General features: G+C 42.0%; 1 protein-coding gene across 1 annotated transcript in view; it reads right to left on the reverse strand.

Annotated features, from left to right (window-relative positions):
• Window positions 1-14,315, reverse strand: part of MTAP (methylthioadenosine phosphorylase) — a 46,981-nt gene that overhangs the window by 28,512 nt on the left and 4,154 nt on the right. Inside the window, exons 2-3 of the mRNA XM_027549125.1 lie at window positions 3,005-3,091; window positions 1,798-1,856 (exon numbers count right to left, since the gene is read on the reverse strand). Coding sequence (XP_027404926.1) covers window positions 1,798-1,856; window positions 3,005-3,091 — 146 coding nt within the window. The remainder of the gene's footprint in view (window positions 1-1,797; window positions 1,857-3,004; window positions 3,092-14,315) is intronic.

Raw genomic sequence — 14,315 nt, forward strand, 5'->3', positions numbered from 1 at the left:
GTGGATTTGTTAAAACAGATAATAAAAACCAGTACCACAGGGTTGTTAGTATCTCTTATATCATTCCATATTTATATTTTGAAATAACTTTATCTCTTCTGATCACTAACAACAGAATTAAGACTATCAAAATAATTTGTACGTTAACTGCAGATAAGCATAGCATATCAGGGTTTTTACCCCAAGGTCAAAAATGGCCTCTTAGTAGGTGGAAGTCCATGAATGCCCAGAAAGTACAGCCGCCCCTCCTTATCCACAGGAAATGCATTACAAGACCCCCTGTGGCTGCTATGCAGGTTTTTCCTACAACAGGTGGATACGCTGGATAAAGAGTGATTCCTGGTCCAAGCAGATGGAGCAGGATGGCACAGAAATGAAAACTTATGAATTCTTTCTAGATTTTCCATTTAATATTTTTGGACCACAGCTGACTATGGGTAACTGAAATCTCCAATGAGAGTGGACTACTACTCTACATGCATTTTTCTAAGGCTGGTCTCCAAATCTCTGATTAGATTTTCAACAGAAGTTCAAACATCAAAAGGAGTTATGAACCACTACACAGAGTGGTTCACAATTTGACACACTTCAGATCAGCTGGTAGGAGTATAAAACCTTCACCATGGGGCTACAACACCAACCACTTTCTCTTAAAAGTCTGGAAGAAATTAAGTGTTTCTCCAGCAATGACCACAGATTAACAACAAGGTTGCCTGAAACCAACCCTGTGTGACCATCTAAAACTAAAGTTTAGTTTCACTGGTTTCAGCAAAGCCACTTCTGTTTCAAGTGTGGCACAGACCTTAGGGTGGGCTTCATTTTCATGCTCTGAATAATTCCTTCCTTCTCGACTGTGGATGGACCTGAGATGCTTCTAACCAATAGAACACAGACACACAGGAGCTGGAAGTCACTCCCATGATCAGGCCCCTCCTTCCAGCATGCACCAGAGACCTCTCATTGGCTTTGCAGAAGCAAGTTACTGTCTCCTGAAATGGCCATGGGGAGGGCCACAGTGCAGGGAACATGGACAGCCTCTAGGAGTGACAGCCTCAGTCCTTCAACCCCGAGGAACTTAGTTCTGCCGATTACTATGTGAGCTTGAGCATGGACCCAGAGCTCCGGATAAAAACAAGCACTTAAATATACCCATGTGACCTTGTATGACCCTGAAGAAGACACAGATGAGCTGTGGCCACACTCTGGTTACTTGGAAACTGTGGGATAATGTATGCTGTTTTAGGCTGCTAAATCTGTGCTCATTTGTTATGCAGCAATAGAAAGCTAATATATGCAGTCTCACTAATTTCTAACCGTGAAAAATGACTTGTTCCTTTCTTTACGGAAGCGCATGAGCCTTGTCCAGGGAACAAGGGTATAGACACCATAGAGAACTCAACTTCAGGGACCTGAAACCCTCTCCCAAAGATCCAGAACTATTATTAAACAAAGGGTCACGAATAAAACAGTTTTTCTTGATCTTGATAAAAGACAAAAAAGAACAGAAGAAAACATTGCTTCTTACTGCTAGAACTGAAAGCAGAGCTTCAAGTTTAGTCAAATCATCACATCAGTTATTAGATTCTTCTAAGCATTTTCCCAACCTAAGTGTGTATGGGCAAGATCTTTAATCTCCTAAGTCAGTAAAACCTACCCCCAAACCATAAGCAATAAAGAGGACTCAGATGTTATGGCTCCACCAACACATTAAAAACTCATACCTGCACCAATACTCTTTTCAGAATTTAAGTTAAACTGTCCTTTAGTAGTAACATTCAAAAGATTGAAATACCTTACCTTGCAAGGAGGACGCAATCAACATTCTTTATCTTCCCCAAAACTAAGGCATCAGAAGGCTGCACATAATGAAAAATGGTTACAAGTCAGTGATTTGAAAATACATAGAGCAACCAAAAAAAGCTGCCCTTTCAATTGCTCACCTACAGGATTCATAGAAACTTGAGGTCTGAAGATATATTTTAAAGACATAAAAGAGTCTAGATTTGATGGTTCAACTTAATCACTCAGTATTACTGAGCCCTCTCTACTAGCACAGAGACATGTAAGACTTAGAAGGGTGCGTGGGTAGGTACCCTTTAGTAAGATCTATTTGTAGCAAGCACCCCTGGGGACTCTGATGCCAGACTGATCATACACAGATGTGTCAAGGGTTTTTGGCAGATTCAAGAACAGGTGTGTGAGAGTGAAATGCAAAGGAGTAGGAGGCCACTCTCGGGCAATTTATGAGCTCAGCACTGGGAGCATTCACTGTGTTAACTAGGTTTCAGATAAAGGTCTGAGAACCTAGGAGGTGAAGAAAACATGTCAGTGAGTTGACAGCAGGACTTGGGAGGATGAGAGATCAAATCTAAGGACCTGGCTGAAAAGAGGGATTTGGGTTGGGACTGCTGGGTGCAGGGATCTTTGTAGGAGGATCAGAGGAACCACAGGTTTGGAAGTACCCCCATGGAATTAGGAGAAGACAGACACCCTCCCCCTGGCTGGATGACGCATGGTCTGGGAAAACTAAACAGCCTCCTTTTAATAGACAAGGAGGAATGTTTTACTTCCAATTCTGTTCCGCAGTTGTGTTCTCAGTCCCCCCCAAAATCTCCCCTTGAGCCAGGGTTTACTAAGAAAAGACCATTTGATATTTCTTCCCATTTGTTAAAGACTGTGGCATGACCAACAGGCCCCAAATTAGAAGCTGATTTGAATGCATTGATCTAGAGGGTACAGTTCCTGTGTTTGAAATGAGCATCTGGCTTCTAGGGATATAATTAAGAAATTTTTTGTACGTATTTAAAAGCTATGTTCTTGGTAGTCAAGTACAAGGCATCCTTAGGGACACCGTCTCAGTTGGCAGAACTCCTGGCCCCTCTGTGCCTGGGGCAGGCAGCCCTGTGCTGCCAAGACAAAAGCAATTAAAATTTTTTTTGTAACTTAAAAAAATCAAGCTAGCAAGGAAAAAGAAAAAAGCTAGTATGTCTCCATAAATGGATACCTTGCCAAATGGAGTATCCACATATTTTTCGGTTCTTCCTTCTAAGATTTCTGGATCATCCAGGCCTGTTCCACCAATTATTCCAATCTAAAAGAGACAATAAAAAGATACCACATTTGATCATTTTTCAGTAGAAACAAATTCATCATTTTAAGCAAATTCATTTATCCATACTTATATGCTCTTCTCCATTCCTGCTAAGCCCTAAATTATTTTTAAAAATCTGAGCATTACTGAAAAGCAGTCATTTATTCAACAAGTATTCGAAAGCCTTCTGTATTTGAGAAATAACCAAAGCATGAGTCAGCTTTTTGGACTAAATCACATTTTTACTGACTATCTGAATAACAAATTAGCATAGAAAAGTACTTTAGTTTAAGTTATAAAACCAAACATAAAGATAAATAAATATGGTTGGAGAAAGTACTTTCTAACCAATTTTATTATCTTTATTGAATAAGTAATGGAATAAATGTTCAAAAGACAACTAGGATAGAAAATAGTTGGTATTTCCATTTGGTAAGGATTTCTCATTACCCCACTTGTAAAGAAATGAGAGATTTTCTTTCCTATGCCACTAAAATCAGAGCTGTAAGGGATCACAGAGGAATACAGAAATTTAAATTTAGCCTCATGTATATTTATGAAATTCAACTATCATTCATACATATGTAAATAAAAGTAATTCGAAGGCCATAGTCCTAAATTAATTTTAAGTGTTATATTACATTTTCCAGAGATTAACTTTATTGTGCTTATCCTCAGGGATTAATTTGAATTAAAAAAACCTGACATTACCCTCTAGAGTTAATCTAATTTGATGATTAAGACACATGAACAAAAACAATTACAAAGATAACTGATTAACTGTAAACTAAAAATTAAATAGCTAAAATCATTAGCAAGCCTTCCCTGGGCTGATACTTCCTAAAGGAAAAATATTAAATTGTCAGCAATAAGCTACAGAGATGACTCATGACTAGAAACCTAATGAAAAGTCACCTGAGCATTTTTTTTTCAATGAATAGCTTTAAATCTATTGTCACCTGAGTAAAATTTCTATTCAACGAAAGAAAGTAGCTCCTTGAGAAAAAAATTTTCCAAGTTAAGAATTAACTGAATATCTAAATAATTTTCAGATAGGGTTACACAAGTTGAATTATACTAATATGTGGGAAAGCATTTACCCTACTAGTTCTAGTCCCTAGAAAAAGACATCAGCACGGTAAGAAAAAGCACAATTGAGTAAGATTTTTACAAAGAACTTTAAAATTTTTACAAAATCAGGTTATATGACAGCACTTTGAAAGCATTCCCAATCAGGTGGCTAAACCAGTTTTTGAGGTTGCTGCCACCTTGTGGCACATTGTTGAAACCACAACAGGTTAAATACTGTATAGCAATTCAACATTTTCTGCTTTGTTAATCATAGGTGAAGACTAACCAGTACAGTATTGCAGCTTTCAAATCAGTGGAAGTGTTCATTCACTTAAGTCAGTGGGTTTAAGTCATTCTAGTTCAGTAGAAAATTTTAAAATCACACTGTTTTATGAAATTCTAATCCTTCCTCCAGTTGGCATCTCCATTTTATCATTTTATGTACTGCCAAAGCATCGCAGATCATAGCTGGGATGGGTAGGGGATGTAATGAACTGTTCAGCCCATGTCATCACCTAGACCGCCAAATTCAGTTGATGACTCTGAAATCACTCTCAGCCTACTTTTGGGGATTCTACTACGGATGCAAACTTTGGGTGCTTTTTTTTTTTTGGTTTCTTTTTAATTTTAAAAAAAATACTACCACTTTGACTTGACTGTTTCCTCGGGTCAAGACATCTCCCATTCTGGATTTAACAGTGGACTCACTCGTACATACAAAACAAACCTAACTTGGCTGTGAAACCACTCTCTGTTTAGGCAAGCTAGCCCAGGACCACAGCAGTGAATAAGAAATGCCAGTTGGGGTCTTGCTCAAGTTCAGTGCCCTGGAGCTCACCCTCAGCTGCCCTAAGCTTCAGCCCATACCACTCTGGCTGCATAGTGACCATGCACTAGGTAGCTATTAACTCAGCCCCGGTGGGCAAGATTTAGTTGCTGTTCGATTGCAAAGCTGTGTCCAAATATTTGCAACACCATGAACTACAGCATACCAGGCTCCTCTGTCCTCCACTGTCTCCTGGAATTTGCTCAAATTCATGCCCATTGACTTGATGATGCCATCCAACCGTCTCATCCTCTGCCACCCCTTTCTCCTCCTGCCCTCAATCTTTCCCAGCATCAAGGTGTTTTCCAACAAGTTGGCTCTTTGCATCAGGTGGCCAAAGTATTGGAGCGTCAGCATCAGTCCTTCCAGTGAATATTTAGTGTTGATTTCCTTTAGGATTGACTGGTTTGATATCCTTTCAGTCTAAGGGACTCTCAAGTCTTCTCCAGCATAATTTGAAAGCATCAATTCTTCGAAGCTTAGTCTTTTATGGACTGTCATATCTGTACATGACTACTGGAAAAGCTATAGCTTTGACTATAGAGACCTTTGTTGGCAAAGTGATATCTTTGCTTTTTAATACACTGTCTAGGTTGGTCATAGCTTTCCTTCCAAGGAGCAAACATCTTTTAATTTCATTTATTTAGTATTGGATGTGAAAACAAGAGCTGTTACAACTCAGAAAGGCCAGGATATGGTCTTTAGTACTAGAATTATCCGCAGGAGAGCCTGTCCAGTCAAAATGGCTTCAGTGGTTTATGAAAACCCATTATCTTATAAGGGATACAGAACAAGTGTAGCAACTGAGCCAAACCAGGGAACTGAATCACTCACCTTTTTCTTGCTGCCTATGGAGGCCAGCAGTGAAAAGATGTGGCAAAGTCGCCACCTGTTGGTTCCACGGTAAAGTACAACTAAGGGATGAAACTCCCAAGCACCAGTGGCATAATTCTATCATTCCCAGTTCAGTTCAGTTCAGTCATGTCCTGTCCAACTATTTGCGACCCCATGGACTGCAGCATGCCAGGCTTCCCTGTCCGTCACCAGCTCCCGGAGCTTACTCAAACTCATGTTCATCAAGTCACTGATGCCATCCAACCATCTCATCCTCTGTCGTCCCCTTCTCCTGCCTTCAACTTTTTCCAACATCAGGGTCTTTTCAAATGAGTTGGTTCTTCACACCAGGTGGCCAAAGTATTGGAGTGTCAGCTTAAGCATTAGTCCTTCCAATGAATACTCAGAACTGATTTCCTTTAGTATTGACTGGTTGGATATCCTTGCAGTCCAAAGGACTCTTAAGAGTCTTCTCCAATACCACAGTTCAAAAGCATCAATTCTTCAGCATTCAGTATTCTTTATAGTCCAACTCTCACATCCAAACATGACTACTAAAAAAACCATGGCTTTGACTAGATGGACCTTTGTTGGTAAATGTCTCTTCTTTTTAATATGCTGTCTAGGTTGGTCATAACTTTCCTTCCAAGGAGTATGTGTCTTTTAATTTCATGGCTGCAGTCACCATCTGCAGTGATTTTGGAGCCCAAAAAATTAAAGTCTGCCACTGTTTCCCCATCTATTTACCATGAAGTGATGGGACCAGATACCATGATTTTGTTTTCTGAATGTTGAGCTTTAAGCCAACTTTTTCACTCTCCTCTTTCACTTTCATCAAGAGGCTCTTTAGTTCTTCTTCACTTTCTGCCATAAGGGTGGTGTCATCTGCATATCTGAGGTTATTGATATTTCTCCCGGCAGTCTTGATCCCAGCTTGTGCTTCATCCAGCCCGGCATTTCTCATGATGTACTCTGCTTATAAGTTAAATAAGCAGGGTGATGATATACAACCTTGACATAATCCCTTCCCGATTTGGAACCAGTCTGTTGTTTCACGTCCAGTTCTAACTGTTGCTTCTTGACCTACATACAGATTTCTTAGGAGGAAGGTCAGGTGATCTGGTATTCCTGTCTCTTTCAGAATTTTCCAGTTTGTTGTGATCCACACAGTCAAAGACTTTGGCATAGTCAATAAAGCAGAAATAGATGTTTTTCTGGAACTCTCTTGCTTTTTCAAAGACACAGGGGATGTTGGCAATCTGATCTCTGGTTCCTCTGCCTTTTCTAAATCCAACTTGAACATCTGGAAGTTCATAGTTCACGTACTGCTGAAGCCTGGCTTGGAGAATTTTTAATATTACTTTGCTAGCATGTGAGATGAGTGCAATTGTGCAGTAGTTTGAGCATTCTTTGGCATTGCCTTTGTTTGGGATTGGAATGAAAACTGACTTTTTCCTGTCCTGTGGCCACTGCTGAGTTTTCCAAATTTGCTAGCATATTGAGTGCAGCACTTTCACAGCATCATCTTTGAGGATTTGAAATAGCTCAACTGGAATTCCATCACCTCCACTAGCTTTGTTCACAGTGATGCTTCCTAAGGCCTACTTGACTTCACATTCCAGGATGTCTGGCTCTAGGTGAGTGATCACACCATCATGGTTATCTGGGTCATGAAGATCTTTTTCTATAGTTCTTCTGTGCATTCTTGCCACCTCTTAATCTCTTCTGTTAGGTCCATACCATTTCTGTCCTTTATTGTGCTCATCTTTGCATGAAATGTTCCCTTAGTTCTCTCTCATTTTCTTGAAGAGATCTCTATCTTTCCCATTCTATTGTTTTTCTCTACTTATTTGCACTGATCCCTGAGAAAGGCTTTCTTATCTCTCCTTGGTATTCTTCAGAACTCTGCATTCAAATGGGTGTATCCTTCCTTTTCTTCTTTGCCTTTCGCTTCTTTTCTCAGCTATTTGTAAGGCCTTGTCAGACAACCATTTTGCCTTTTTGCATTTCTTTTTTTTGTGGATGGTCTTGATCACTGCCTCCTGTATAATGTCACAACCCTCCATCCATAGTTCTTCAGGCACATCTGTCTATCAGATCTAATCCCCTGAATCTATTTGTCACTTCCCTACAATCCCTGTAATCATAAGGGATTTGATTTAGGTCATACCTGCATAGTCTAGTAATTTTCCCTACTTTCTTCAATTTCAGTCTGAATTTGCAATAAGGAGTTCATGATCTGAGCCACAGTCAGCTCCTGGTCTTGTGTTTTGCTGACTGTATAGAGCTTCTCCATCTTTGGCTGCAAAGAATATAATCAACCTGATTTCAGTACTGACAATCTGGTGATGTCCATGTGTAGAGTCTTCTCTTGTGTTGTTGGAAGAGGGTGTTTGTCATTCCCCTCCAGTCTCTAAATTCAAATGGTCAACACAGTATCTGCCTTGATAAAGGAGCTGTGTCTTCTCATTTACACATCATAGGCACTGTGCTAAGTGCTTCAGTGGCCTTACTTCATTTACTTTCCACGGTCATCCTGTAAAATAGGCTCTATAGTGTTAATACCCATTTTACCAAAGAGCAAACAGAAACACAAAAATTAAGAAATTTTTTTCAAAGAGCAAAGCTGGGATAGGAACCCAGGTTTTCATACTAAACCACTATGATGTATTACCTCCCAATATACCCTGGAATCCATAATAACACCCTACCCTATTAGAACCAATGCAACGAACACGAACTTGAGCAAACTCTGGGAGATGGTAAGGGCCAGGGAGGCCTGGTGTACTGCAGTCCATGGGGTCGCAAAGAGTTGGACATGACTGCAACTGAACAACAACAACAATTAGAAACCTGTCTTCATGTTAGGAAGAAACTGATGCTCGGTTCAAGTTCTGGACTACAGTCACAGAAGCATGGAAATGCAACTCTGGGCACCTGAGTGAACCACCTCAGAACGGAGGGGGCAGTCCATCCACGACCTCATGCATATTTATCAGGTCTTCAAGGTATGGCATGCATCCAAGCAACCCTAGAATGCTCAGGAGAAGCGTTCAAGGTCTGAGATGGAATTTCTGTGCCAGTTCTGCCCAGCCAGGATTTCTTCACTACACAAGATAAAGTTCGGAAATAAGAATCCCCTGGTCATTTAAGGCCACTGCTAGATTTTAACATTAAGTTGATTCTGCCCACATTTTTTTTTTCCACTTGCAGTCCAAGTCAGACTCTTCAAAAACAAGAGAGGGCTTCACTTCTTCTGAGACTGTGAAAGCATTCTATCTAAATGCTGGCTTAGCTGGCAAGAATGGTTATTTCCAATGATGCCAGAAGGGTTCATGCTAACCCCTACTCTGTGTGCAACTCTACTGGCAACTGATTTCACATACCTCACTTGCTTTCAACAACCACTCACCATCACTTTGAAGCCTGGAAATATTACATGGAGGAAGCTAGAACTCCATGAAGGCACTCTCAAAAATACCATAACCCTAAGCAGGTGAGACTAGCCCCTGCCAGGGAGATGGGCTGCCTCTGAGTTCGTCAAGCCCATGATGAGGAAAGAGCCAAAGCTCCAGCTGGCGGCAACCCCTGCTCTGAGCACTGCAGTCCTTCAGCTTTGGTCACCACTGACAGGTCTGAAAGTACAGCAGACAAAAGTCCTCCTCTTAATGGGCTGACCTCGCTGTGAGGCCTTCTAGCCAGAGTCTTGCAAAATCTTGGAAGGTCAGCTGTATGGGGAGTGTGGCCAAATGTCTCAGTCTGGGAGCGTGGCCAAATGTCTCAGTCTGGGAGCCCGTCCAGAACATGCAATATGGTCCATGGTGAGAGCCAGCTGCTCCATCTCTGACAAGAGGCCCTTCTCTGTAAGCCACCCTAGTAGGTGATGGTTATGGATGCCATTGTGTTTTACAGATCCACATGTTGAAGTTCTAACTCCTAACCCCTCAGAATTTGACTATTTAAAAAATTTCTGAAGTACAGTTATGCTACAATATTTGTTTCAGGTGTATAGCATTGTTGCTGTCCAGTCGCTAAGTCATGCCTGACTCTTTGCCACCTCACGGACTCCAGCACTCCAGGCTTTCCTGTCCTTCACTATTGCCTGAAGTTTACTCAGATTCATGTCCATCGAGTTGGTGAAGCTATCTAACCATCTCTTCTTCTGCTGCCTCCCTCTCCTTTTGTGTTCAGGCTTTTCTAGCATCAGGGTCTTTCCCAATGAGTTGGCTGTTCACATCAGGTGACCAAAGTGTTGGAGTTCCAGCTAAGTGATTCAATTTTTGTAATGATACGCAGGCGGCTGCGACAGCGCACAAGCGTGGCTGAGAGGAGCTACCCCACGTCCGAGATCAGGGGCAGAAGCCGGGAGGACCCCATGCCCAAGGGGTGGCAGCCAAGAGGAGCTACCCCACATCCAAGGTCAGGGGCGGCGGCTGAGAGTGCCAGGCTGCGACGGCACAGGAATGGCCAAAAGGAGCTACCCCACGTCCAAGCTCAGGGGTGGTGGCTGAGAGTGCCAGGCTGCGACAGCCCCGGAGCAGCCGAGAGGAGCTACCTCCGGCCTGAGGCCAGGGGTGGCGGCCGGGAGGAGCAACCCCACATCCTAGGAGTGGTGGCTGCTCGGGTGCAGGAGTACCTAGAGGAGCTATTCCACATTCAAGGTCAGGAGGGGTGGCCGTGAGGAGCTACCCCTCGTCCAAGGTAAGGAGCAGCAGCTGTGCTTTGCTGGAGCAGCCATGAAGAGATACCCCACGTCCAACGTAAGAGAAACCCAAGTAAGACGGTAGGTGTTGCAAGAGGGCATCAGAGGGCAGAAACACTGAAACCATAATAGACAGAATAGACAGAAAACTAGTCAATCTAATCACACTAGGACCACAGCCTTGTCTAACTCAATGAAACTAAGCCATGCCCTATGGGGCCACCCAAGACTGGTGGGTCATGGTGGAGAGGTCTGACAGAATGTGGTCCACTGGAGAAGGGAATGGGAAACCACTTCAGTATTCTTGCCTTGAGAACCCTATGAACAGTATGAAAAGGCAAAATGATAGGATACTAAAAAAGGAACTGCCCAGGTCGGTAGGTGCCCAGTATGCTACTGGAAATCAGTGGAGAAATAACTCCAGAAAGAATGAAGGGATGGAGCCAAAGCAAAAAGAATACCCAGCTGTGGATGTGACTGGTGACAGAAGCAAGGTCTGATGCTGTAAAGGGCAATATTGCATAGGAACCTGGAATGTTAGGTCCATGAAGCAAGGCAAATTGGAAGTGGTCATCCAGGAGATGGCAAGAATGAATGTCAACATTCTAGGAATCAGTGAACTAAAATGGACTGGAATGGGTGAAATTAACTCAGATGACCATTATATCTACTACTGCGGGCAGGAATCCCTCAGAAGAAATGGAGTAGCCACATGGTCAACAAAAGAGTCCGAAATGCAGTACTTTGATGCAATCTCAAAAACAACAGAATGATCTCTGTTTGTTTCCAAGGCAAACCATTCAATATCACGGTTATCCAAGTCTATGCCCCGACCAGTAACGCTAAAGAAGCTGAAGTTGAATGGTTCTATGAAGACCTATAAGACTTTTTAGAATTAACACCCAAAAAATATGTCCTTTTCATTATAGGGGACTGGAATGCAAAAGTAGGAAGTCAAGAAACACCTGGAGTAACAGGCAAATTTGGCCTTGAAATACGGAATGAAGCAGGGCAAAGACTAATAGAGTTTTGCGAAGAGAATGCACTTGTCATAGCAAACACCCTCTTCCAACAACACAAGAGAAGACTCTACACATGGACATCACCAGATGGTCAACACCAAAATAAGACTGATTATATTCTTTGCAACCAAAGATGGAAAAGCTCTATACAGTCAGCAAAAACAAGACCGGGAGCTGACTGTGGCTCAGATCATGAACTCCTTATTGCCAAATTCAGACTTAAATTGAAGAAAGTAGGGAAAACCACTAGACCATTCAGGTATGACCTAAATCAAATCCCTTATGATTATACAGTGGAAGTGAGAAATAGATTTAAGGGACTAGATCTGATAGACAGAGTGCCTGATAAACTATGGACAGAGGTTGGTCACATTGTACAGGAGACAGGGATCAAGACCATCCCCATGGAAAAGAAATGCAAAAAAGCAAAATGGCTGTCTGGGGAGGCCTTACAAATAGCTGTGCAAAGAAGAGAAGCGAAAAGCAAAGGAAAAAAGGAAAGATATAAGCATCTGAATGCAGAGTTCCAAAGAATAGCAAGGAGAGATAAGAAAGCCTTCCTCAGCGATCAATGCAAAGAAATAGAGGAAAACAACAGAATGGGAAAGACTAGAGATCTCTTCAAGAAAATTAGAGATACCAAGGGAATATTTCATGCAAAGATGGGCTCGATAAAGGACAAAAATCGTATGGACCTAACAGAAGCGGAAGAGATTAAGAAGAGGTGGCAAGAATACACAGAACTGTACAAAAAAGATCTTCACGACTCAGATAATCACGATGGTGTGATCACTCACCTAGAGCCAGACATCCTGGAATGTAAAGTCAAGTGGGCCTTAGGAAGCATCACTGCAAACAAAGGTAGTGGAGGTGATGGAACTCCAGTTGAGCTATTTCAAATCCTCAAAGATGATGCTGTGAAAGTGCTGCACTCAATATGCCAGCAAATTTGGAAAACTCAGCAGTGGCCACAGGACTGGAAAAGGGTCAGTTTTCATTCCAATCCCAAAGAAAGGCAATGCCAAAGAATGCTCAAACTACCACTCAATTGCACTCATCTCACACGCTAGTAAAGTAATGCTCAAAATTCTCCAAGAGAGGCTTCAGCAGTACGTGAACCACGAACTTCCAGATGTTCAAGCTGGTTTTAGAAAAGGCAGAGGAACCAGAGATCAAATTGCCAACATCCGCTGGATCATCATAAAAGCAAGAGAGTTCCAGAAAAACACCTATTTCTGCTTTATTGACTATGCCAAAGCCTTTGACTGTGTGGATCACAATAAACTGTGGGAAATTCTGAAAGAGATGGGAATACCAGACCACCTGACCTGCCTCTTGAGAAACCTATACGCAGGTCAGGAAGCAACAGTTAGAACTGGACATGGAACAACAGACTGGTTCCAAATAGGACAAGGAGTACGTCAAGGCTGTATATTGTCACCCTGCTTATTTAACTTATATGCAGAGTACATCATGAGAAACACTGGGCTGGAAGAAGCACAAGCTGGAATCAAGATTGCTGGGAGAAATATCAATAACCTCAGATACGCAGATGACACCACCCTTATGGCAGAAAGTGAAGAGGAACTAAAAGGCCTCTTGATGAAAGTGAAAGTGGAGAGTGAAAAAGTTGGCTTAAAGCTCAACATTCAGAAAACGAGATCATGGCATCTGGTCCCATCACTTCATGGGAAATACATGGGGAAACAGTGGAAACAGTGTCAGACTTTATTTTTCTGGGCTCCAAAATCACTGCAGATGGTGACTGCAGCCATGAAATTAAAAGACACTTACTCCTTGGAAGGAAAGTTATGACCAACCTAGATAGCATGTTCAAAAGCAGAGACATTACTTTGTCAACAAAAGTCTGTCTAGTCAAGGCTATGGTTTTTCCAGTGGTCATGTATGGATGTGAGAGTTGGATTGTGAAGAAAGCTGAGCGCTGAAGAATTGATGCTTTTGAACTGTGGTGTTGGAGAAGACTCTTGAGAGTCCCTTAGACTGCAAGGAGATCCAACCAGTCCATTCTGAAGGAGATCAGCCCTGGGATTTCTTTGGAAGGAATGATGCTGAAGCTGAAACTCCAGTACCTTGGCCACCTCATGCGAAGAGTTGACTCATTGGAAAAGTCTCTGATGCTGGGAGGGATTGGGGGCAGGAGGAGAAGGGACAACAGAGGATGAGATGGCTGGATGACATCACTGACTCGATGGACATGAGTCTGAGTGAACTCGGGAGTTGGTGATGGACAGGGAGGCCTGGCATGCTGCAATTCATGGGGTTGCAAAAAGTCGGACACGACTGAGCGACTGAACTGAACTGAATGATACTCTATTCAAAGTTCTTACAAAATATTGGCTCTATTTTCCTGTGTTGTATATCCTTGTTGGTTTTTAATTTTATATATAGTAGTCTGTATCCCTTAATTCTATACTCCTATCTTACCCCACCCTCTTCCTTCTCCCCAATGGTAATCACTAGCTTGTTCTCTGAGTTTGTTTTTTTTTTGTTATAGACATTTGTTCATAGATTCCACATACAAGTGATAAAGAGTATTTGTCTTTGAGTTATTTCACTAAGCCTAATACTTTCTAGGTCCATGCACACTGTTGCAAATGGCAGAATTTCATTCTTTTTTGTAATGGCTAATATTCTATTGTGCACACACACACACACACCATTTCTTTATCCATTCATCTGCTGATGAGTACTTAGGTTGCTCCCATGAACATGATATTTGTAGACCCTTCATTTATTTATTTTTGGCTG

Source organism: Bos indicus x Bos taurus, chromosome 8, assembly GCF_003369695.1.
Source record: "Bos indicus x Bos taurus breed Angus x Brahman F1 hybrid chromosome 8, Bos_hybrid_MaternalHap_v2.0, whole genome shotgun sequence".
Lineage (NCBI taxonomy): Eukaryota > Metazoa > Chordata > Mammalia > Artiodactyla > Bovidae > Bos > Bos indicus x Bos taurus.